The sequence below is a fragment of the Cydia splendana genome, chromosome Z (assembly GCF_910591565.1).
Source record: "Cydia splendana chromosome Z, ilCydSple1.2, whole genome shotgun sequence".
NCBI classification, from domain to species: Eukaryota; Metazoa; Arthropoda; class Insecta; order Lepidoptera; family Tortricidae; genus Cydia; species Cydia splendana.
This window is the reverse complement of record NC_085987.1, coordinates 43,778,893-43,806,259: the sequence shown is the minus strand read 5'-3', so window position 1 is coordinate 43,806,259 and position 27,367 is coordinate 43,778,893. Positions and strand designations below refer to the sequence as shown.

General features: G+C 40.8%; 1 protein-coding gene and 1 long non-coding RNA gene across 2 annotated transcripts in view; one reads left to right on the top strand and one right to left on the bottom strand.

Moving 5' to 3' along the window:
* The window catches only part of LOC134805144 (otoferlin-like), a 64,453-nt gene extending 54,149 nt beyond the window's left edge, over positions 1-10,304 (bottom strand). The window contains exons 1-8 of the mRNA XM_063778445.1: positions 10,131-10,304; positions 9,524-9,803; positions 9,155-9,333; positions 8,583-8,718; positions 8,107-8,142; positions 7,769-7,935; positions 6,564-6,779; positions 3,957-4,082 (exon numbers count right to left, since the gene is read on the bottom strand). Of these exons, the coding sequence (XP_063634515.1) occupies positions 3,957-4,082; positions 6,564-6,779; positions 7,769-7,935; positions 8,107-8,142; positions 8,583-8,718; positions 9,155-9,333; positions 9,524-9,803; positions 10,131-10,304 (1,314 nt within the window). The remainder of the gene's footprint in view (positions 1-3,956; positions 4,083-6,563; positions 6,780-7,768; positions 7,936-8,106; positions 8,143-8,582; positions 8,719-9,154; positions 9,334-9,523; positions 9,804-10,130) is intronic.
* Positions 1-27,367, top strand: part of LOC134804157 (uncharacterized) — a 460,972-nt gene that overhangs the window by 308,780 nt on the left and 124,825 nt on the right. The window lies entirely within an intron of this gene.

Below are 27,367 nucleotides of genomic sequence, written 5' to 3'. Positions count from 1 at the left end.
AAACCTTCTTGCGTGGTAGGAAATAGACAAAACGTCTGCTGTTTGGAATTAATTTTCATTGAACTTTACTTATTTAATGTCATATTCTTCAAATAAAAATGCCGTTGTTAGATGCTCGTGGCTATTTAAATTTGTGGTGCTGTGTAAAAGATATGGTGTACCAAACGGAATGTGAAACTGCGGACGAAATGAGACGAAGGCTAATTGGTGCTTTCTGCGGAGGACAATCTGCGGAGGAAAAATGACGAAGAGCATTCACTATCGCATGTGCATCGACATACTCGGGCACGGGCTGCGGCGGCGTTGTAAGACACGGAGGTACATTTGAACACCGTATGTGAAGAGAAGATAGTGTTAAATATTGGCAAAAAGTAATTATCTAAGAAAGTAATAAAATTGTTTGTAATATTTTTGCATTCATTTGATTTATCTGACATTTATGCGTCATTCATACATCATTGCGATTCTGTCAACGATCGGAAAAAAGTGTAAAGTCCCGAGCTTTCCCGACGGAGATCCTTAATCTATAGCCGTGATGTGCACATGCTATAGGGTTGTCACCACAGTTAAAAAGTAGTAAATTTGCATTTTTTTTTTTACTCAACTAACGATTCTTACCATTACCAATCGTCTCTGTATCACTTAAACGACCTAATACTTCCGGGAAGGATCGTCGTGCCTTTCCACCCTGTATACAATATTAACAAATTTACACGATAAGAATTTACATACAGTTGTGCTGTGCGGTTAGAACAATCTTTTTGTTAGACAAATAGCTCGAGCTTGGTTTGTCGCTTTGAACATGTTTTTCTAGAACGCCGTCATATTTTGATAGCAACGATACAAGTTCCAAAAAATTGCCCCTATTTAATGAAGTGTTTGACTCATCGTGTCCTCTAAAAGGAAGTTCTTGCTGTGCTAAATGGCACACAATGTCGACTAACCTCTGAAAAACACTGCGATTGTTGTCAACACGCATGTTATGATTTGATATTTCTTCTGATAATTGGCGCGACAAAGAGGCCTCGATCCTTTGTTTCCCAAAATTGTTAAAAGAAATCACTGCACACATATGTTTACCGGAATTCATGTGCCTCTTTATCGCTCCAGATAAATTATTTAAATCGTTATAGCCAGAAGTATTCCAAACGTTAATGTCGTTCGAAAAAAATATGCAACACCAGCAATACATCTTATTTGTTATGGGAACAACCAACAATCCAATGAGTTTTGTAGACGGCCCTACAGATATTTCTCTGACGCGACTGACTTGACTGAGAAATACACAAATCGGGTGTTGGTTTTGCCGCGGAAATTATGTCCCGTTTTTCGACAAAGGTCAAAGACTTTACCTTGTTTTGGTTGACTAAAACGTGGACGCATTTCAAGCCGTCACAAGGAACCACTTCTTGATCCATTGTTAACACTTATTAAACTAAACGCCACAACAATGAACAAATCCACATTCACTATTTAATCAATTTCACTTAAAAAAACTTTCGTTACTTTCGTCTCGACCACTGACTCGGTTCGACTAAATAAGTAATAATACACTTGAAGTAAACGCGAACGCGCGCTCGTGCGAACTTATGCAGCTTACTTCACTCCAAACAAAAGCCAAGCTTAAATCGCCTTATAAAATTGCTATAGATACCAACAAATAGTTACATCGTTCTTTGGCGGTTTGTAGGCTGATAGTGCCCAGAGCGGGACGAAAAAGCAAGCACGGTTGCAAGCCAACGAGTGCGAGTACGAGCAGGATAGCTAGAACATCCTACGCCTGATTTCTTTCGCGCGGACGAGACGCCACGCCGCGGCAAAATTTTGCAACACGCTCGTGCCGCGGTTCGAGGCCACTGTGGCTTGAATTTAATAATACGGGTTCGTTTGGCGCGCGATTTTCTCTTTTCTCAAACATGCAATGAAATATTGATGTTATGTTCCTTATAATAGGCTGCGAAGTATGACGTTTCAGGTGCGGCTAGGACAAAAGGTCGTTAATGGAATTTCATACACATCATGCAGGCCTAGGCCGACAAAGTCCTCTTTTTTAATTTACATTTCACAGATATTTGTGACACAGCATCGTGGCATTCATCCATAAAAAAAAACTAGAGACAGTATTTGCTCTATGGTTCGTAATGACACTCTGCCACTACGCCTATAAAAAAAAAAAACAAAAAACAATGTTTGCTATAATTTGCAGTTTTATTTGTATAAAATCAACATGAACTTAATAAATAATACATTCTATAATTTTATAATTTTAAATTATAAATTTAACTACACAAATAAAAACATTTAAAATATTTCATCTAAACGTTAGCGGTAAAAAGGTCTACTCAAACACGCGTAGTTATATTTTTTAAATTGTTATGGAGGTAAAGTTGAAAAATATTCATTCTGTTTTATTGGATTTATGGTGCGTTGTTGATTTTTTTACTTTAATATGAGTTCCGACGAAATAATGAAATTAATATTAATTGTAATCGTAGGTGTTGGAATTGGCAGCGTAAGCAGAATTGATTTTAATAACTTGCTGCCTCTGCCGCCAAGTCAAAGACGAAGTATGTATAGGGTTGCTTATGGCAATTTTATTATTTGAGAAACTAAGAAAAATGGCTTACAGTTTATTAGAAACAGTTTTGTGGCATATTTTAAATGAATGTAACTACAAATTCGTCAAAACTGTGGAAATTATACTTATTTACTCCATGCATAAAGCAACGATGTATGTGAAACATGATATCAACATGAAAGATATGTAAACTTATGTGACGAAAACGACAGTCAGACGGATACAAGGCGAAAAAATCAAAGATACATGAAAATATACGGGTAGTAAAAATACACGACTCGTGTAAAACATACGCGTGATAATGATATAGGTACGTGTTGGTTATATTTTGGGTGTAGTTTACTTTTAGTTTTTTCTATAAATAAAACTTGGGTTTCGTGGATTTTTTATTTTATTTAATTCATTGCATGTTTGAGAAAAGCACTATACATACCTCGGCGGGAAATGGGGTTGCCCGCGCTCAGACCTATCCGTCTATATGTCTTCGGCCGGCAACCCCTTTCGTCCCGGCCTCTGTAGTAATGTACTATTATTGATCTTATCACTACGTAATTTCGGTAAGGCAATTAGTTGCCTTAGGGCAAGCCCGGCTTTTGGGCTTGTATGGGAGTCACGCCACTGCTCAGTGTCTCGCTCATATGACGGAGCGGCAGACGGATCTATATCAGTGTGGTAACCGTAAAATTTATCTTTTTTTTTCCTGACCTCTTGACTGTGTATGTTTAGGTTATTGATCGAATTTTTAGTCAACTTTTTGCATTTATATCTGCTCTACATATACCACACAACTGAGGTTATACCCACCTACCCATAATTTTTAGGGTTTCGTACCCAAAGGGTAATTACTAAGACTCCGCTGTCCGTCTGTCTGTCTGTCTGTCACCAGGCTGTATCTCATGAACCGTGATAGCTAGGCAGTTGAAATTTTCACAGATGATGTATTTCTGTTGCCGCTTTAACAACAAATACTAAAAACAGAATATAATACATATTTAAGTGGGGCTCCCATACAATGACCGTGATTTTTTTGCCGTTTTTTGCGTAATGGTACGGAACTTCGTGCGCGAGTCCGACTCTTACTTGGCCGGTTTTGGATCACCACAGGATGGCAACCCTAGCTGCTCCAGATCCAGAACATGGAAAAGTTATCATAAACGTAATATTTCATGAAAATAAGGCCTCTAAAATGGCACTTCCACACTGTCGGCGCAGAGCTTGCTTAAACGGATTCAAGCAAGTTAGAGGGGCCCACTGATTAACAGTCCGCCGGACGGTATCGGCCTGTCAGTTGTTCGGAACTGTCAAAATGTTGTTCCAACTGACAGGCCGATACCGTCCGGCGGACTGTTAATCAGGGCCCCTTTAAACACATCCAAACCTTGTACATGAGTTCTTTCAGCTCTTGGTAGACGCTTTTCGCTTCAGCCAGCATCATTTTGACAGTTTTCTTGCAGTACGGCGAGGCTTTAGTCATTCTTGATATTAGCCGACTGTATATTTTTTCCTGGAAAAAATGGCTTATTTTAGGCCATTACTTCTTAAATACGGGCTTACGGGCAGTATTACCACAGAATAATTAATAGTACTACCGTACAGATAGGAAACTTCCTACAAAAACGAAGTTTGACAGCAGTTCAGGGTCGAATCATGCTTCCCTTTCTAATATATGGCACTATCCCTTTCGGCTATTTAGGGTTGTCAAAAATCAAGTGATTATCTTATCTGTGGTCGTGCACGCAAAAGGAAGTCAAGTGGTGCCAACCCTAATAATTGCTCGGAGCATTGCTGAGTCGAGCGGAGCCGAGTTTGACCGAAGTCAGAGGGGCTACCGCGAAAACAGAAATTTGCAAATTGCGGGGATCTTTCTCTTTTACTCCAATGAAGGCGTAATTAGAGTGACAGAGAAAAATGCCCGTAATTGACGATTTTCGATTTTCACGGTAGCCGTCCAGGAGTTTCGCACCCCTGCTACACAGTACACTAAGAACAGTAGTGAATCTAAGGCCGCTCGGCAAGTTATTTGCCTACTCTTGCGTTGGCGCTTAGGGTTGTCACTTTTATTTTTAGTTAAATATTATTTGCGTATTATGAGTACTACGTTTCTATTTATTATAATATAATGAAATGTTCTATCAATTCATAAATGAAGTATAAATAAAACGCTTTTTAAATATTAACATTAGGAAATGGCAGTTATTAAAAAAAATATAAATTCGATACAGAAAAATATTCCTCCGGTTTCTGCATGTTCGGAACGCTTTATTGTTAGCGGTTAAAGTAAATTGTCATCCTTACGTATTACTTTAATAGTAAAAAGGTTTTAGGGAAGCATGGGCAAGTAGGTATTATGAAGAATGACAAGTCCGGGTTTGAGGAGTCGTTATTGAGACACTATATTTTTTTTCTACTGTACGACTGTAATTTTTGAATTAAGATTTCTTATACCAAACTGCAAATGGGTATTTTTAATGTACGGGCTCCCAACTCAACTATAATATTCATTTCGATACAGTTTAGTCAACTATAATGAAAATGACCAATCACAGCTCGCCGCGGTCAAGAGGACGAAACAAAACCATAGCTCAAATTAATTATTTATTTTAGGTTGTATAGTAGAAACAATTGGTTCATAAATCAGAAACGCGCATGTGACACCCTTAATATAGCAACATCCATAGACTACGAAAACCACCTAGTGTTGCTTGTTAGTCTCCATAGGCTACGGTGGCCAAAATTGAGAAAACAAATGTCTAAAAATTGAATTTAGCGCGGAGCAAGTACCAGGGCCTCATGAGTTACGAGGTGTCGTTGACCAGCCCGCCGGGTCGCGGCGGCCGGGGCGCGTACCAGTATTATGAAGGTATCGCGGCTGCTCCCGTATCTTAGCTGTATACTTTTGGTTTGGTTTGTTTGTATGATTCTACTAGTTTAAAGTATTATTTTTGTTGATTCGTAGAAAAAGTATTGTATACAATAGTGATATAATCAAGCTTTTCAATCTAGTACCTTACTTATACTATTGCCTCTGTTCATAGTCATGATCAAAAAAAAGGCGTACCGTCAGAGCAGACAAATGCGAGCGGGGGGTAGCGTACTCGAATGCGCGCGATCACAGTCGCGGTACGGCCCACACTGCCGCCACCGTATTCCCCCGTATATTATGCTAATGTGTGCGTGGCAGCGCGTGCGTACACGGCGCCCGTCGCGCACGCACACATTCAAGCCGGCAGCGGCACATTTCTATGAAGATTCACTACTGTTCTTATACTGTGCCTGCTATTACGAAGTGGGCCACTCCGTGTGGGCGAATCGCGTTATGCACATGCTCGTCAGTGCGCAGGATAGTTCCCGATTCACCAGATTCATGTTTCGCCGGATTTACTTTAGTTACGTCACAACCCGAGTATACGAGAATCCGACGAAACAAGGATCCGGCGAATCGGGAACTAACTAACCGTGACCGTTCGGCATTATACATATCAACGGGCCTAAGGAAAAAAATATATGGCACGTCGCGCTAAACTTGCGACGGAAGATATGGCCCTCGGTGGGTTTTATCTCAATTAACTACTCTGAAAATATACGTCTGTTTAAAATTTCGCACGGCATGTTCCTGGGCTATATCACTAACTATATTATACTAAAATTATACTGATACCGTATGCAGGGTAAAGATATAGAACTATTATTTTTCTATCGAGCCAACTTTAATTATCTTAGGTATATGTTAGAACAAGTCTGCAACGATTTTGTCAGCATACGCAGTGCCCATGTTATTTTAAACGTCAAACTTCTATGAAATGATGACGTATAAATGACACTTGCACTGCGTGTGCTATCAAAATCGTTGCAGACTTCACTTGGTTTAACTCTACGTCACCTTTGACATTGTCAGATCAGATCCATATCTAATCCAGATCTAATTCTGAACCTATTATTAAAATCAGAATACGTCTGTTAGGTAGTATATTTTTACAGAACTAACGATCTTCTCCTTCTGCAGCTGAACAAGTTTATGATCAAGCTCCGTAGTATACTTTTGCATGCCGTCGTTAGAACTGGAGTGTTGGACAATTTCTAGAAACTTCTTGATCTTGGCGGCAGTTTCGTCGTTCGAGCGATGGAGAGACTCTACAAGGTCGTCGGGATACTTGTAGTCATTGTTTGTGTGACGGGTGGAGATTTCCCAAAGATTGTTTTCCTAAAATTAATTATAAAAACCATTTTTATCTCCGTAAATCATTGACATATATCTAGGACGCTTACGGGCACTAAGAATGGTGCTAGTTCAGCAGTGCCACTCACGAAGTCGAGCTAATCGTGCACTCTAACGCAACTAGTTGCGTCCAATCACGCTGTGGCGTAAAATTGCACGATTGGCTCGAATTTGTGTGCGTGACACCGCTGTACGGGCCCCATTCTTATTGCCCGTACGGTCCGTCCTTAGATATATAATGTCAATGCCGTAAATTCAGTCATGTCGTTTTCTTATTTGCTGAAGGTCGTTTCCGTCCTGGGTCTATTGTACATTTACAAACGCCGATCGAAAAGAAATAATGTTTAGAGTCAGGCCAGACAAGAAAAATAATGCCGTATTAAATAACACTTGCACTGCGTCTGCTATCAAAATTGTCACAGACTTATCTTGGTCTAACTCTAACACGTGCAGTTTTACTTAACAATAGACAAAGGATTTGCCGTTCGGGGCCAGTTACGAATCGAACGACTATACCTACTCGAACTCGTATCCTCTTGGGGTTCAAAGTCAAGAATATTTAGGTACTAATACATATTACCTCCAATGAAATTTGAATCATTATTAAATGGAACAGAAATCCTTTTGTTTTGTTTTGTTTGATTTTAAAACGAAACAATAAACTAATGCAATTCTATTTTGTTCATAGCATTAAATCAAAGACTGATAATTTTCGCTTCGCGCATAATACTTAGTCTGCTAGCTGTTCCTCAGAGTGAAGCATAAAAGACTCCTCACCAGATCAGCTAGGATCCCCAGCAGCACGTTGTCCACGTACACCCGGAGCAGCAAGTCCGGCAGCCGCGCGGCCACCTGCAGCACCGGGCACGTCAGCTCCAGATGCCCCGACACGTGGCTGTTTCAGCGGACGAGCCTGCCACCCGTGTAATGCAGCTTCTTCTGTTCCTCAGAGTGAAACATAAAAGACTCCTCACCAGATCAGCTAGGATCCCCAGCAGCACGTTGTCCACGTACACCCGGAACCGCAAGTCCGGCAGCCGCGCGGCCACCTGCAGCACCGGGCACGTCAGCTCCAGGTGCCCCGACACGTGGCTGTTCCAGCGGACGGGCCTGCCACCCGTGTAATGCAGCTTCTTCTGTTCTGATGAGTCAAGCATCTAAGATTCACGTCACGTCAGAAAATGGGAGTAGGCGCGTCTCAGTGCGTTAAGAGTCGAATGTTTCAATGGCAGTGCCAAAATATGGTCTTTGCGGAGTATGCCTATTAGAGAAAAGTTTGTTGATTTTTAAAAAGAAAAAGAGATACACTCACTTATTTCAGACATCACTCTCTCAAATTCGTCAGGATCTGTAAAAATGAAATATACTTTTTTATTAACAAAACCATAGCGACCCGCCCCGACTTCACACGGGTTACATAAAACCTTAACAAATTATACACCTAAACCACAGAATAAATAATAGTACAAGGTACAGAAGACTCACTCTCTAACAAAGCGCGTCTGTTACGATGAGGACAGATATGGCCGCTAGGTGACGACAGCGCCACGCGCGGCTTATGGGTAGCCACCAAAATTGGTGTGGAACGGATGTACTTTTAGCTACCTGTAGCAAAGCGACGAAATCGCGGAGTGAGCCACGCCTGCCTAAAACTTGAAGAATCACTCTATTGATAGGTGAAGGTGAAAACAGCATGAAAATCCGTTCAGTAAGTCGACTTTATCGCAAACATGCAGACACAGAGAGGCAGCGGGGGACTTTGTTTTATTAAGATCTAGAGATATTTGCCTTGGCCAAAGGGGCTGCTAAATGGGATCTCTCCAGTGGTGATGGCGATCCCACATGAGGTTCCCGACAAGCTCTTATCCAGCATGGACACTTCGAAGACAGGACAGAACATAATGAAATTCTCGATAATCCACTCCTGTTGAAAATCATAAAGGATTTAGATTTACAGCACCGTGTAGCTATCACACATTTGACAAATTTCGGCCTTTTTGGTCGATAAGAACTCTTCCTTTGCTTTGCAGTAGTCAGAAAAAAGAATTCGTGATATGGGCGTCAAGGGTATAGAGGTAAAGGCAAAAGCAACCATCAAAATTCATACTTTTGTAATCGGCTACATAGCAAAATCTTGAAACTTGGAATATTTGGCCCGTTGCTGTTAAGTCAATATTCTAAATATATATAAATACTTATAAGATGTTTTCTTTCAGGTTTCAGAATCAGATCACTACTAATGTGCCGACGGAAAGTTTCCTAAGTTGACACCTTCAATTCCTGTAAAACTTTTCCAAATGTACCTATTGGAAAACTTTCTTAATTTTAGGAACTTTTGCAAGTTGTTCATCTGATCTCACCGTATCCAGCAACCCAGCGTTCACCGATTCCACGTGAACCGTCCTGAGATCCTGCTTGTAATAAGGAACTATGGTCTTCATGGCCACCAGTAGCGCACCGCGGTGGAAGGGCCCGTCATCAGACTCGCGCCACGGCCCGTACATGTGGAGAAGGGACGGCCCGAACGTGGGTAGGAATCCTGAGAATGGTTTTAAGAGCACTTTAAGAGTTTTGTATGGGAAGAAGAAGCTTTTATGAAGCATTGATTATAAATTTAATGATATGAAAAAACTAAATTTCGCTTAAACTAAGATTTAAAAGTGAGACAGATTTTTTTTAATTTCAGTATTGCAAGCCACAATTGAACTGCTAAATGTTCATTATCTAACCGTTTTCACCGCCATGCGATATTTCCGACAGCTTCAACTTCGTACTTGCCAGAACCTTCGACCCCACGTTAACAGAGCACACATCCAACTGGATTATGTCGCACACGTTCGGAAACATCTCGATCACTGATATGCGCTCGATGTACACTGGGTTATTGGTGCGGTGCTGCGGGCTGGTCTCACCCTGTGAACAAGCAATGTAAGGTGAACAAGAGATATGCTCAATTGATTCGTGGACAAATTCTGAGTCTACTGTTTCTCTTGCCCCGAGCAAAATAAACTATGTTCCTCTTAACAGTTAGGCACCACACCGCTGCTCAAATGCGGTGCCGGTACGGAATCACAGTGGCGAGCCGTAAGCGTTACGATTTTATTGCATGCCCTCAACAGGCCTCAACACCGCTGCTCAAAATGCACTATATTTTCTGATTTTTACCATATCAGTCATCGTATAGGTACCAGCAAGCTGCAAGAGGCAAGACTCAACCAGCTCAGTCGGTCCCCCATAATGTTCGGGCGTGTGTGTACGCTATAGGGCACGTTATATGCGCGGTAGATGGTCACTTGGTAGCAGACTGTCTACTATTGAATTTACTCGTACACATACCATTAGGTCAGAAAAGGCGAGTCTCACGCACGTGCTAGGGGGGTTCCCCAAAGTGTCCGGGCGTGCATGCGCGCTGCAGGGCACGTTGTATGCGCGGTAGATCGTCACTTGGTAGCAGGCTGGTTGCTGCTCAGAACCGTTAAGTAGGAAGAGGTTGCTGAAATAAGCCGGCATTCAGTTTTGATTATTAAGCCCGCTCCACACTCGTGTACGAATCGCGGCGCGTAGCCGCGATCGCGAATGTGGAGCGGGCTTTACTCTTAAATCAATAAATAATAGTAACTAACTTCCAATGCTTGTGGGAGATTCTTGATACTTACATCGTAGAAAACATATTACGTGCTACAGTTATGACTGATACACATAGCCGTAACTTTAAAGATCTTCAAATCATGGCCTATCCCTAAATGTTTTTCTATAGCTCTCGCATGCGAGTGAAAGAGTCAGGTAAAGAAATTTCCAATTTAAAATACTTTTTCGTTTTTTACACAAAACCAGTGCCAAGTAAATGCAAGCAACTCACTCCTCTATTCTCTCTTGGAAAAACGGCGCGTTTAACACTTCAGCGCGGACCGAAATGGAGATATCCACTTTTAGGTAGCCGACTGGGTCCTTCTTTGCATCGGTAGGCAGGGATAGCTGTACCCACTTTTGGGTAATGGTATGGTCTGTAAGGAGAAAAATGCAAGGTGGGTTTACCAACCCTGAGCCATGTTCCCCAGGTATAAAATATCCTAATCCTACTATTATTATTGGAGCTTTGCTATTGGACTGAAGTAACGAAAAACATTACAAATCTAATGTCAAAGTTTCCATGGAAAGCCCAGTCATGTTTTTTTTTCTATATTTCTGGTTTATCTAAAAGTTCAGTAGACAGATTATTCTATGTCCTACATGTTACAAATAACAAATATGATTTCTAAGTTCAAACGTTTCTAAAATACGATAAGGCTTCTCACATGGAAATATTTCGGAAATAGACATTCGCGCATAGAGAGAGAGAGAGAGAAAGAGAGATGGAAAAAAGCGCTGGTAGCCTAAAAAGCGCTGGGTAACAGCGTGCTACTTTCAATCCGGAGCTCGCGGGTTCAAACCCCGGCTCGTACCAATGAGTTTTTCGGAAGTTATGTACGAAATATTATGTGATATTTACTAGTTGCTTTTCGGTGAAGGAAACCATCGTGAGGGAACCGGACTAATTCCAATAACGCCTAGTTCCCCCAGAACCTAGGACCTCAGGCTCCCATGAGCCGTGGCAAAATGCCGGGATAACGCGAGGAAGAAGAGAGAGGGATGGATATTTCTAGCTAGAAAACCAGATACAGTGTCGTATATTACGTGGCTGCCTCCACACATGCGCCAGGTCCACTCCGGCTTCCCCTAGCATGCGGGGGATGCCACCAAATGGCTCAATGACGGTCAACCATAGACGCTTGCGTTTCATTTCTGCAGCGCTCGTGAACAGCTCGAGAACGAAGTTCTGTAGACAAAATTCAATATTTTAAGAGGAGGATGACTCACGCTAGACCAGGCCGAGCCCGGGCCGAGGCGTCCCACATGTCATTTTCTATGACGGCTGATCGGTGGTCACGTGGTGCTTTCCATAGAAAACGAAGTGCCGGAAGCTCCGGCCCGGTCTAGCGTGAGTCATCCTTAAAGCAAACTTGTTGTTTTCATAATGGGTTTTTCACGTTTTATTCAGGGCCAAATGCCATGAAAAGTTCAATGGAAACTAGACTATACTTGCAAGCCAAAAGGTTAAAATTGCTCCATAGAAAAAAACCTTTTATTTTATTGTATATCGTCACCTTGCATACCATAGCACTATTATTTTAGTATAAAATAGCTATTGATAGAGGTAGGTAGCCAATGGATCTGACAAGCAATATTTTAAAATTTAATAAAAAAATGTTCTGACTCCTGTAGTAATTGGCCACTCTTAACAATAAAGCTTCAATTGGCTTGTTTCTTTCTGATTTGTTAGGAGTGGCCAATTACTGTGTAGAGGCCAATAACTATAACAGTCACCCCGGGCATATTAAAAATCCGCGCGTCAGCCATATATTTTGTCATAAGTACCATATCTTTTGTTTCAGTCAAATTTCCTGGCACTATGCCCCCTCATAAGAGGGTGTATACATTACCTCTCTATAATACGGCACTTTAATGTTTTGTCTCACTCCAGTCCGATATTTCACTTTGTCCAAAGCGACCACCACGTAAGACGTTGGCTGGATTGGGTAAGCGAACATTAGTTTCTTGGCTTCGAGGATATTCACACATATCTGAAACATTGAAACATTGTAATTCACATGTGAAAAGCGAGTAATTCCAATTGAGTGTAAATGTAACGGAACAAGTTGAGAATTTCCGCATGTATCACACAAGGAATCCTATTTTGTTATGGGAGGAAATAAAAAAAACAACGGGTTGCACTCCGGAAGTGCCGGCAAAAGTAAAAACTTTTTTCACTTCAATAATATTAATAACAGCGCCATCCAGTGCAAAATGTCTGCAGCACTATGTATCATTGAGGTTTACGCCATCTAGCGTTATTTCGTCGCATTACTTGAAACCCCTAAGCACATCACTGTTAGTACTCGCGTTATATTAGTACCAGTTAGAGGGAAACTCACTAGATGGCATTTAAATCAATAAAGAAAAACTCAATGACATTGTAACAGTTTTTCGATCAGGTCACGTGTCCGTCTTACGTCTTACGAATCTTACCTGTCGCGAGTTTAAAAATTTTTCCCCACCACAAAAAGTGCACAGCGCCGCTAAAGAAGTTTAGTTTTCACTTCAAAAATATATAATCAATAACATTTATGACGAGTACTAGTGACTCTGTGAGCGGTAGCCCTGGCGAGCCCTCATAGCTCCGCCATTATGAAATAAATGTCTTTAAAAGCCCTACATAGCAGTTGTAATATACAGATCCTTATGAGAGACGGCACACCGCTTGGGTGACGTGTGCGTCCACGGCTCCAACGTTTTAGCGTACGCGCACCTGCACGTCTAGAGCACACGCTGCCAGTGTGCTCTGGCCTTTACTATCCATGAGGATCCATAAGGAAGCGCTTTCAAAACATTTGAATAGTAAAATAAATATTAAACCATAGCAAAAACTAAGCCAACTTTAATATATATGTAAATTTACAGTTTTGACCGCAATCCTTTTCACTTACCAAATGAAAAAGACTCTGAGATTGTAAAAACCGGAAGCTATGTAAATACGATACAAGGATCTAATAATGCCTTGTGAAAGCGATATTGAAGTGAACATTAATATAGTGGATGTAGTATTACAACAATTGTATTAGAAGATCAGAGGAAATTGCGCTCTCTATTGAAGCGAAATTAATTTTTCACCACACCAGCTGGTAAAAAGGCTCCCTTGATTGTTCGAAAATTGATAAGAAAATTGCATTTTATCCACATGCGGGGCAAAGTAATCAGATGCAAATTTTGAGTTGTTTCCTTATGTTAGCTGGTTGAATTGACTTTTTAATGATGATTTTGGATGATAAATATTTAATGATGTTCATTTGGATTTGATTTTGTTTGAAATCTTACAGTTAATATTTCCTTTGGGTTAGCGTGGTAAAAATGTTGTGTTGCACTCGGGGGCAAATTTTGCGTAACCCTCGTGCTTTGAAACCCTCGCAGGCTCAAGATTCAATTTTTCGAACCACTCTCTACGCTCGTGGTTTTGAAATCTTTCTCTTGCTCGGGCATCAATATTAGCACGAGCGGTTAAACAACTACGTTTCCCCCTTATAAAATAAATAACTATCATTTAGAAGGGTTTGATTTATATAAAAAAGAGTTTTTTTACAAGGCTAAGTGAGAATTCCGAAGTCCAAACTTTACTTTATAACAGAGGTTTGGAAACATATAGCGCCGTACAGCGCTATCTTCTTAAGGTGTCGAAATCGGGGGCACAATTAATTCTTAGGGCTCATTTAGAGGGCGCGCGACCTCGCATGCGATTTTAGTTACATTGCGGACCATTGAGGTTACAACAATTCAGCCGACCGATCAAATAACGCAATGTAATGAAACTCGCATGCGAGTTCTCGCACCGTCTAAATGAGCCCTTAGAGTGGTTTCGCACTACGTCCGATCCTAATCTGATCCGAATCCGTGAAAATTTGGTCCGTAGTAGCCGTAGAACTATTTCTATGATAAGTTACGCATAGGGCTTGCAATATCCGCCCATTTTTTGTATCCGGATATTTCGAATATTTATTATTTTACTATCCGGATATCCGGATAAAACGGATAATTCGAATACTTGCTTTTTATTTAACAAAACTCACATGAACTTTATAAATAGTGTAATAGAATCAAATTTTACGTACTTATAAAAGATTGCGTAACAGCAAGTGTTAAGATATTTTAAGGAGTTCTACCTGTTCGTCGAAAATTTATTGTCTGATTTTCACTTGGAATTTTTTTTCGCTTAAGCTTTACTGTGTGACATTCAACCTTCGAAAAATTCAACTTTGTAAACGCAAACGGCTGACTCAAACTATATTTGTAACAAATCTATAGGTATTACTTTATGGAGATACTGCAACCCTCCGCTTAATATTAGCAGCCTGCGCTGCGAAATTCATTTCTTAAGTACTTCAGATGATCACAAGATGTTTGACGTTATTTTCATGTAAATTTTACAACCATGAAGTATAATTCTAGTCATCTAGTGGTCTAGTCTTATTGACATATGGTACTGGCCGCGGTATTGATGACTTTTAGAAAATCGAATACTAACTGATGCGAGTCTCTTCTCGTTGAGATATTACATTGCATGGACAATCAAGGTTTTAATTACAGATTTATTCAAATGCAGAATGCTAAAGGTTCATCACACAGGCGCGTTTTCCGGGCGGGGCGTGAGCGCGGCGTGAGCGTTTTATATGTAAAAACGGCGCTCCCTGCTCACGCCCCGCCCGGAAAACGCGCCTGTGTGACGAAGCCTTAAAACTTTCTTATAATAATTATCTGCTAAACAGCTACTGCATCTCGTTTGGCAGTTCAATATCAACCGAAGTTCTCCTCCGTTGGTGCCATTTTAGCTTTGTCTGTTCGTACGTTATTAATAATGTATTCAGACGCTAACAATAATGCAACAAGTACATTCAAAGTTATTACTTTGTACGTTTTAAGGAGCTAAGTCGATCTGCATAAGATTGTTCCCAAATATTAAAAAAAAATAAAGGAGTAGTTGGCAGTCAAGGAGAAATACTTAAATAAACAGTTTTATACCGTAAAAATATATCCCAATAAATAAATAAATCAACCGACATCGTTTACGTTATAATTTTCAACGTTTTTGAAATAGTTTTCTTAAAAATTGGAATGATATTATTGTCTTAAATGGTATTCGAATTATTCGTTTTATCCGGATATCAACTTCGTCTAAATTCGGATGGTAAATTGAACAGATATCCGGATAAAACGGTTATCCGGATATTCGGATTGCAAGCCCTAGTTACGCACCGCACACGTTGAATGACGGAAAGAAATCGGATGACGGAGATCGTATCTAGTGCGTACCTTACCATAGAAATAGTTCTACGGCTACTACGGACCTTATTTTCACGGGTTTGGATCGGATTCGGATCGGACGTAGTGCGAAACCGCTCTTAGACTCTACCTCTACTCCAGGAACACCCGGAGCGGGGATCGAGGCCTCTCGCATGCGGTGCCAAATCTTCCCATTATATTTTTTTCTGTTGTCGGAAGCCGTCAACTTTCAGCCCGCTGCGCTAAACAAAGTTGCCACTTTCCGGTTCCGTCGAACAGAAAAATAGTATACATACCTAGGCTTAGCCTTGGCTGATAAATAAGTACATGTGATCTGAGACATTTTGTTCTTTACAGGTGTTGTAGTAGGTACTATTGCCTCCGCGCACCGGCACCCAACGTCTCCACAGCGAGGGGGACAACCTATACGGCTACCACCAGTTTTGACGTTGACATAACGCTCACGTCTACGTAATTTACTTTCTGTACATCTCGCTTGCACTAATATGCCAGTATGAGCGAGATGCATAGAAAGTAAGTTACGTAAACGTGAGCGTTATGTCAATGTCAAAACTGGTGGTAGGCGTACTGGTAGTTGGAAAACACCCGAACCATATTTGTTAATTTAGAAAATAATAAATTACAAGACAACATTATTTGAACCCATCATTTATTAAACTAAAGTGTCATTCTATGGAACTTGCTACAGTAAAGGGCCATAAAGTTTGCACATCGGAATTTCGGCTTCGTAGAGCGTTGTCTCTTTCATTCTCGTTGCCTCCAATATTCTCTTTCTAAATACCGATGTGCAAACTTTATGGCCCTTTACTGTAACTATGTAAACAAAAATCCCTAGTAAATTCATCATTTTTGACAATTTCAATATGGCGGTTTGTTTACATAGTTAGCAAGTTCCATAGAATGACACTTTAATTCTAAATACGAAATCCAACCATAAACTAACCCCCTTATTCATAAACGCGCTACAAACTTCAATTATTTAATAATCGTTTGTCTTTATCTGTCATTATGACTTGTGTATTGTAAGAAAGGGATAAAACATAATTTAACTAAATCAGGCCCGTAAAGTTTTATGAATAAGGGGGTAAAACTATAGACTATTACCATAACGTAACATTCCCCTCCTTAATAGAATTATAACTATAGATGGTCAAGTAAATCTTGTCAGTAGAAAAAGGCGGCAAATTCACAAAATGTAGGCGCGAAGGGTTATCGTCCCATAAAAAAAAATAATTTTGCGCCTTTTTCTACTGACAAGATTTGCTTGACCATCTATAACAAAGATTCAATTAGTCTCGACGGGGGTTTGACTATTAGTCCAGACCTCGTTTTATACAGGTCAAGATTTGGTTCCGGAGTATCATTGATTCCAGTATTGGTTTGACTTGCATCACTGTATCAATGAGCTCCTGATCATCAGTTTCTTCTGCAGTATCTTGGTTTTTAACATTTCCTACGTAACAATAAGTACTTACTTGAAAGTTACGTGATATGTGGTTATCTTCAGGATCAGGACCAGCTTTCAACTTCAACACGATTTTACTCTTGTGCCAATGGTTGTCCAACCATTTGCCTCTCGTTGTCATTATCACCAGTAAACTTTACTTGCAGTATTAATCTGAAATCGTATTCAGTTTAACATCTGGGAGACCGAGGTTTCTCAGATAACATTAACCTTTTCGACGCCGTGTCAAATACAAATGCCGTCACGCGGACGCCACGTCACCGAAGTGTCAAAACTGAAATTGAACTTTATGCATATGCACGTAGGTCTATGTTGCTCTGTGGTCTATGAACGATTGTGGTCTTTGGCGTTGAACCTGCGTGGCGGATATATCGGTCATTGGCGTCCAAAAGGTTAAAAGACTCAAATATCCCAGAGATAAGACCTAGCTAGATCGATTTTTCGATAATCCGCGAAAACTCCCATGTAGCAAATTTCATCGACATCATTAGGGCCGTTTCCGAGATCCCCGAAATATATCTAATCTATCTAATACCTACCTTTAAAAGAGCAATTCTTGTTTTTTTATTTATTTATTTATATATTTATATTTCGGGGATCTCGGAAACGGCTCTCACGATTTCGATGAAATTTCGTACTTGGGGGTTTTTGGGGCCGAAAAATCGATCTAGCTAGGTCTTATCTCTGGGAAAACGCGCATTTATGAGTTTTTATATGTTTTCCGAGCTAAGCTCGGTCTCCCAGATATTAAATTATTATACGTATATATAGTTGTATATATATATATATATATATATATATATATATATATATATCATAGAAGTTCCCTGTAACAAGGTCCTGACGAAACAAACTTACATGGAGTGAAACGCGGAGGCTAGTTTTGAGATTGATTATCTCTATTTACTATATTTTCTCGACATGATAAACTACAATACTTATTCTAAATATTTACCAGTTCGTACCTACTAGTATACTATGTTGATGAAAATTGCACTGATATAATACCTACTTAATTACACTAAAAATAATTACGCTTTTTAAATATTGGGTAAAATAAACAACCAAGATGTCACTATGTCACTTAGACTCTTCTACTAATGTCAGTATATAAAATTTACTCTATGACTCAGATGAACTAAAGAGGTGACAGCAGGTTAGGGTGAAGGTTGGTGAAGGTGACCTAATAGCTTAGAGCATTTAATAACTGGAGTCGCCTTTAAGAGCTTACCCCTCTGCCGAAAACCTTGCACAATTGTGCAAACTTTTGTATGGACTGACATGACTATTTTTACTTGAAATCATGAAGAAATACATTAGACGTCCCCTCCCCCGCAAAAATAGGCAGACTCTTTTGTACAGAAAATAACAGCCATAACGTCTCCAGTTACTAGATGCTCTAAGCCTAATAGAACATGTAGAGTCGCACCAAGAAAAGTCTGCAGCGGATTTGATAGCCCACGCAGTGTAAGAGTTATTTATACGTCATAATTTCATAGAAGTTTGACGTTTAAAATGACATTTGCACTGCGTGGGCTATCAAAATCGCTGCAGACTTTTCACGGTCTGACTCTATGTAAAGTCGCCATCAGATATATCGGAGCAGCTAAGGTGCTCACAAATATCTGAACACGCCTTTATTGTCATCAAGGCGCTGGGGTATGTGTTCAGATTTTTTTGAGCACCTCGGCCGCTCTGATATATCCGATGGCGACTGTACGATTTTGATATATTATTATTCAATTACACCTACCCCTTCGAGTGGTATTGTCATCCTCGAGGTCTCTACGGTAAGTGGCGGTGGCCGCGACTGCCGCGAGACGGACAGACATAAGAAGTGGCGCAGCCATTTTGGAAAAATATACGAGTACGTCAAGTGGCGGGGCCTCGACGGATGATCATCGCGAATTTGGCGCGTGTTAGAAATATGACCGTTTCCCAAAAAAAATGTATGAATGATATATATAAACTATATATCACTGAATTCAGCATAAAATGGGTTATTTGATAGTATACCAATGAATTCTATTCTATTTATGTGAATTATGTTAGACTTGTTCTAATCTCATATTACCATTTTTTTTCTACTTTCATGTAAAAATACGTATATTGACGAAATAAAACAATTGATTGTAGAAAAAGCAGTCTTTATGACAAAATAATACATTTAACACGATTCACACAGTTTATTTCACTTTTTATCAGTGTGTATTCCGTTTGAATGTTCGCTGCTCGACGACGGTCGGCGTAATGGTCGAGGTGGGGCAGGAACATCACGTCATTTCTAACAAACTTTGTTTTACGCGGGAATTCGACCGTTAGGGAATACCATCCTTGTTTATTGACGAATGCATCTTGCAAGAGTGAGCAAGCAAGGCATAGTATTAACGGTTTTTTTAGGCGTGAAATGCAGCGTCGCACAGATGCCGCGAGACGGTCTCTGCCAATTACGGGCTTGTTATGACCGAACCTTCTCGCGGCCTCTGCCACGCAGAGGCATATTTCAAAAAATGGCCGCGCCATTTCTCCTATCGTTCAACCGGAGGTGCTCCCACCCGAAGGGCTACATGCACCCCATTATCCACCCACAGATATTTCAGCTTTTAGCAAGTTTATCAAAGACACATTATATGCAGTTTACAATGACACGAAAGCTCTGATGCTACTAATTGCCTGTCGAACTAGAAGTTTATATTTTGTATTTAATATTCGGAATACATTTACGTATACTATAACCTTCAAAACAATATTAAAGTATTAATGGCGGGTGCTGCCTCTGCGTGCGTCTAGGGTTGCCAGATCGAGAGGCGCTATTATCGGGAAAAAATATAATTTTTTCGGGATTTTGGGACTTAAGTCGGGAAAAAGTACCTAATTGTATTAAAAACAACGATACATTTCATTATTGGCACTACGTCAGCTGCTCTGCCCATATACGTTTTTATATAAAAATAGTATAAATTCTTTGAGATCTTTAACATGTCTCTCGCTCATCGCTCGGCGCGGGTCGCTCGCTCGCTCGACGATAGTTCGGAACCTGAAATTATTGTTTTATAACGTGAAGCTGTTTTTCGGGACAATTTTCACTTTGTCGGGAATCGGGAACACATGCTAAAAATCGGGAGAATCCCGCCAAATCCCGACCGTCTGGCAACCCTACGTGCGTCCCATGATACGAGCAAGGGCAGTATCCGCTCGTCTTACATTTCATTAAAGTGTCAAAAGGGCCTTTACGTGTTGGTTTCTGCTCCGCGCACGCCTCCCAAAGGTCCGGAACACCATTGTTTCGTGATGGGTAAGACATACAGATTAATAATAATCATCGGAAAGCGAGAAGTGGGTCAAATTTTAACTTGCAAGATTAGACCAATATTTAATTTTCAAACACTGCTTTGTTGTTGTTGTCTGTCCTAGGGCACCCCGGAGGTGCAAAGGGCCTCTACAAGATCCTTCCACGCCTTCCTGTCTTGAGCAACCGTCTTGGCCTCGTTCCAGCTCAGTCCTACGGCTGTCAGCTCGCAACACTGCTTTAGACAATATTAAATACCAACTACAATAATTCAAAATTGCTTGATAGAGAAGAAAATGATCCAATAGAGCTACCGATTTGACTTCCATATATGTGTTCAGTGAAAATAATAGTTTCGGAGAATTTGTGTCATCGATTTGACGTTTCAGATATAGTGCATCATTATTTTCCATCGTATTTTCACGGAAACGTACGAACGTATCTTGCTATTTCAGTCAGTCTCGGTACAAAAAGCACTGACGTTGACTTGACTGAATAGCAATAGCATGACAAATACGAACGTTTCCGAGAAAATACGATGAGAAACAATTATGCACTACATCTGTAATCCACAATCAGATTCATAAAACAACGTTCATTGCATATAATACAAATGATACCAGTGTCCTGTTTACCAAAAACTTGTAACTTGTAATACAAGTGGAAGTCCCTTTCTAACAAAAGCTGTCAAAAAGGGACTTGAAGTGGAAGTCCCTTTCTAACAAAAGCTGTCAAAAAGGGACTTCCACTTGTATTACAAGTTGCAAGCTTTTGATAAACAGGGCACGGGAAGCCTGAAATCAATAAGCGTGGGTTTATTTATTGAAATCCACAAGTTTCAATAAATAAAACCAGACAAAAGAAAGATATCTTTCAATGTAGTACTCGTATTGTTGTTCTTTAAATCTATAAAAAGACTAGGAATTTAAGCCGGGAAAAGAGATTGAGTGGGTGTAAGTGACATATGGGTGCATAGATTCTATTTCACAGAGATTGTTTTATTTTTCAGGTTTGGTCCTTCGGGCTTTTATTGCTAAACCTACACAAAGTTCGCCTGGCGTTTGATGAGGGCTATTATAATGCTAACTGTGCAGGTAATAGTACATTGTGTATTAAGGGCGGGAAATAAGAAATTACGAACGAGTGTCAATTTTAAGCCCGACGCGAAGCGAGGGCTTAAAATGTTCACGAGTTCGGAATTTCTTTACCGCCCGTGGCACACACAATGTTTTTCATCACACTTGTAAGGAAAAAAAGGAGAATTAATAAAAACAAACTTCTGTATAAAACACTTTTCCGCCCTAGGGCGAAAATTTCAATTTCCCGCCCGCAAGCCCTACGTGTAAATAAGTGTTTTTCATCACACTTGCTCGGAAAAGATTTTTTCCGCCCTAGGGCGAAAATTTCAATTTCCCGCCCGCAAGCCCTACGTGTAAATACATCTTTTCCGAGCAAGTGTGATGAAAAATAAATATGTTGGTACCTACCTATAATATACTGACATAATTTGTGTGAGGTCTCAATGTAATATTTCTCTACATCATCATTGGGCACAGCATCTTTGCAGATGATTGTTGCAGCGACTAACCCCCTTATTCATAAACGCGCTACAAAGTACAAACCTCAATTAGCTAAAGGTGGCCACAGACGAGCCTTCCAACAGTCCAAATAGCGTGGCTGCAATCCAAAATCGGTCGGTGAATGTCAAAAACGTATAATGCCGTCCATTTGGATGAATCCATTGTAACGGCATCAATTTGGAAGGCTGGTCAGTGGCCTGCTTAATAATCGTTTGTCCTTAGATATCTGTCATTATGACTTATGTATTTGTAAGAAAGGGATAAAACATAATTTAACTAAATCCGGCCCGTAAAGTTTTAATAAGGGGGTAAGGAGGTACCTATTTTGAGGACGTACCTAGTCTACAGCCTACATCGATTGCGATGTCTGTATAGACCAATGGCCGATCGGCATTCCTTGCCGCATCGATGACAGATGTGTCTTGACTCTTGGGGTGGTCCAGCAGCTCTGCGAAGTCGTTTCTGCTTGAGTTGGTCCAACCAGAGAGCCTACCGCGAACCACGTTCGACGTGTTGCCTCTCTGTCGCATTTGTAAATTCGTACGTAAGTGTGACAGGGAAGGCAACACGTCGAACGGGGGTCGCTGTAGGTCCTCAGAGCTCGTCGTGCTATGCCATGTCTTCCCGCAGGTTACGACGCCACTCCGATCTCATGTCCTTACATTCATCCCAAGAGTTAGCTGGTATGTTGAAGCCATTCATGTCGCATCTACCTACAGGTCAACCAACCGGTCTCTTAGCTTCGGCAAACTACGATGACACAAATACATATAACTAACTAGTGGTGAGCTGTAGACCTCAGGAACCGATCCGCCATGGCTTCACCATTTTGAAAAACTTACAAAAAAATATTAAAAAATAATTCCTTACTAAAGTTCCCAAGAATCGGGAGAGAAATGCGATTTATAGAGAAAAACAGTTGGACAAAAGCATTTTTAGATTTTTTAGCCAAGCTGAAACAAGTTAGCGTTAGACCAAGATAAGTCTGCAACGATTTTGATAGCACAGTGCAAGTGCTACGAAATTATGACGTATAAATAACACTTGCACTGCGTAAGCTATCAAATTACTGCAGACTTATCTTGGTCGTTTATTCAAAGGCAAAAGCCATGAAACAATTCACATAAACATATATGTAGATATTAGTAATGGTAGCAATAGAGCTTATTGTTTTGTGTTTGGCCTATCTAACCATGCGACACATATTTAACTTTGATCACGATATGCTCATTAAATGACTACTATACAATCGATTTGTCGCCAATGGCATCAGACGGTTTAAGGTCACAGCGTGATCAGTTTGTTGACAATAGAGCCCTACGTGGCAGAATATCGATCTTATAAGCGGTGTGTGAGCCGATACCTCAAAGTATACAACGTGTTGCAGTGAGAGTTATAATTGAGAATTTTCGGTTGAACTTCAAAATGGCGAAGTTGTCTTGAGAATATTGGATTTTCTTTTTTAGGGTTCCGTACCCAAAGGGTCCCTATTACTAAGACTCCGCTGTCCGTCTATCCGTCTGTCTGCCTGTCTGTCACCAGGCTGTATCTCATGAACCGTGATAGCTAGGCAGTTGAAATTTTTATATAAATAAATAACAACAAATACTACTCGTAAAAACAAAATAAAATAAATATTTAAGTGGGGCTCCCATAGAACAAACGTGATCTTTTTGCCGTTTATTGCGTTATGGTACGGAACCCTTAGTGCGCGAGTCAGACTCGCATTTCAATAAAAAGACCACTGTGTCCACAAATCAAGTCACCGATACTTATTAACATACTTATATTCAAACACTTAAAATCGGGGGGCACGGCAGTGCCCCCGCCAAGTCGAGCGCGAAGCAAACACTGCCGTATACCATCCTTTACTGGAACCATTTCGCCGCATTTTCAGGTCCCTATTTGAGAACCTCTGGATAAGACCAGAACGCAGAAATTTTCGTCATCTAGTAAGCTATAATCACATACATAAAATCCAAAATTTCAAGTCTGTAGGTCATTAAGTTCCGAAGTTAAGCGAAAGCAAAGTTTCGCATTTATGACACACACTCACTCACTTATGATCATCAGAATAGAACTAGTACTTCCCATAAACTCAGAGAGCTGAAATTTAGTACAGAGTTAGGGTTTAATGGCCACATAAAGGGAAAACTATAAAAACTAGGATAATCGAAGATCTGGAGTACCTGGTGACCCTGATTAGAAAACACAAGAGCCCAACCAAACTATTGGAGATCGACATACCGCCTTTACAAAAAATAATCAAATTGGTGGGCCGCTTCATTTGATGTCAACAATCGAAGGTCTGAAGTATCTGATGAAGAACCCTCAGCTGGTCTCAGCTGTATTAAGGCTCCGTCAGACATAGGCGTTTTGCTTGGTGCAACATATGTACACACTGTTTTGGTCATCCGACACGCCCTGATGAGCCTTTGGGAGAGTAGTACCTAAGATGGAGCTGATGCTGAACCCTGGCTGTACCTAGTGGAACTCAGGTTTGGTGCAACATACGCCCACGCTATTTTGGTCATCCGTCACATTTTGATGAGCACTTGGGAGAGCAGTACCCAAGATAGAGCTGATGCTGAACCCTGGCTGTACCTAGTGGAACTCAGGTTTGGCGCAACATAGGCCCACGCTATTTTGGTCATCCGTTACATCTTGATGAGCACTTGGGAACGCAGTACCCAAGATAGAGCTGATGCTGAACCCTGGCTATACCTACTGGAACTCAGGTTTGGTGCAACATAGGCCCACGCTATTTTGGTCATCCGTCACATCTTGATGAGCACTTGGGAGAGCAGTACCTGAAATAGAGCTGATGCTGAACGCTAGCTGTACCTAGTGGAACTCAGGTTTGGTGCAACATAGGCCAACGCTATTTTGGTCATCCGTCACATCTTGATGAGCACTTGGGAGAGCAGTACCCAAGATAGAGCTAATGCTGAACCCTGGCTGTACCTACTGGAACTTAGGTTTGGTGTAACATAGGCCAACGCTAGTTTGGTCATCCATCACATCTTGATGAGCACTTGGGAGAACAGTACCTGAAATAGAGCTGATGCTGAACCCTGGCTGTACCTAGTGGAACTTAGGTTTGGTGCAACATAGCCCCACGCTATTTTGGTCATCCGTTACATCTTGATGACCGCCTAGTGGAACTCTGCAACAGGCACACGACGACAAGTCGGTTAACCAAAACAAAGTGTGCCTATGTTGCACCAAACCTGAGTTCCACTAGGTACAGCCAGGGTTCAGCATCAGCTCTATCTTGGGTACTGCTCTCCCAAGTGCTAATCAAGATGTGACGGATGACCAAAATAGCGTGGGCTTATGTTGTACCAAACCTGAGTTCCACTAGGTACAGCCAGGGTTCAGCATCAGCTCTGTCTAAGGTACTGCTCTCCCAAGTGCTCATCAAGATGTGACGGATGACCAAAATAGCGTGGGCTTATGTTGCACCAAACCTGAGTTCCACTAGGTACAACCAGGGTTCAGCATCAGCTCAGATCTATGTATACTAAAACCTTTACCAGAAAGTAACAAACACTTTTCTGAAAACCGCATCAAAATCGGTTCAGCCAAACGCGAGATAATCGCGAACAAACATACATACGGGTCAAACTGAGAACCTTTATTTTAAGGCGGTTAAAAATACATCAACTTTGACATTTTTGGCAGTAATGCAGTCGGCAGCTATACTGCAGCAGGATTGCAGCATGCACTACTGCCGACTGAATTACTGAGGTAAATATCAAAAATTCGGTCAGCATCATCGTATTTGACATTTGCTGCAGTAATGCAGTCGGCAGTATTGTCGCAATATACTGCTGCAGGCTACAAAACGCTCGTGAAACTATTCAACGTCCATGATCATGCTTTCCAACGTCCAACGTTCAGTAATCGAGTGACCGCTCGCAACACGCGCTGTGTTGTGTGTGACTGCGCGGGCGTGATCAAAGCGGGTCGCGCGCGCAGCGCGCCGGCGGGCCGCTGCGTCCAGTGGCGCTCGCGTCACGCTCGCATCGTGCCCCGCTCACGCCGCGCTTTGAAAACGCTCATTTGTGACGGGAGCCTTTAGAGATATGGCAATAAAAAAACTACTCCTAAAAAGAAAAAAAATGTGTCAAATAAGAAAATCTAATAAAATAAATCAATATGCCCACGTTTCTACAAAAAGAAGTGAAATCCCACCAAAAACATTCTGTAAAAAACTAGCCAAGTCTCGATGGAGCTGCTTGTTTATCTCTAAAAAGTAATGAAATCTAGACAAAGTCGTGCCAAGTCTAAGGTTCCTTACTGCGATTTCTTTATTATTATAGTTAATGTTGTGTGACTTGGCCGTTGAAGGGTACACAAGGGTACAAAACCAGGTGCTCCATGACACCAAACATACAGTATAAAAAATTATTTCCAGTACAGATGGACTTCTAATCATTGATAGAAGTCCGTCTGTACGTCTATTTTATGTTAGATCGATGGTCGATTTGACGCTTCAAAAAGAAGTGTTTGTTTCAGGCTCGCCTATACATAAGTATTATTGAAATACGCAGCTTTATCAAGCCTACAATTGACTGGTTATTGAATCAACGTTTTCCACGTGGCAATTTTCCATCGTCAATGGGTAGCGGTTCTGGCGACAGATTGGTGCAATGGTGTCATGGAGCACCTGGTTTTGTACCCTTGTGTACCCTTCAACGGCCAAGTCACACAACATTAACTATAATAATAAAGAAATCGCAGTAAGGAACCTTAGACTTGGCACGACTTTGTCTAGATTTCATTACTTTTTAGAGATAAACAAGCAGCTCCATCGAGACTTGGCTAGTTTTTTACAGAATGTTTTTGGTGGGATCGATATTTACGAGTAGGTATGTGTCCACACCACACCTATAACTATAGTTACCAATGTAAGTTGTTCTGGACAAACATACTTGACAATATCATAGGTCTGCTAAGTGGCGGTTAAAAATATGTTATTATGATCAAGAGTCTAACGAACCAGTCCCAAAAAAGCCGCTCCCATACAATTCGCCTCATTTTAAAACTACATGTACTTTAATACATGAAACTTGACATGAATATTTACGTAACATAACTAAGTACCTATATCTATCTTTGGTAAGTACTGGTTTTGTTGCTAAACATTGTTGTAAATATAGTCTGTCGATTCGTAGCAGGCCCCGGACTGCTAATCCTTTGTCTATTGTTAAGTAAAACCGCACGTGCTACTTACCTGCAAAAAAGGGTCTTAATTATTCTAATTGGCACCTGAGCGCGGGCTAATCCAACGCTTAGTTAAATAATCTTTAATAGAAAAAAAAACGGCTTCTCAAAATAGTTTGAA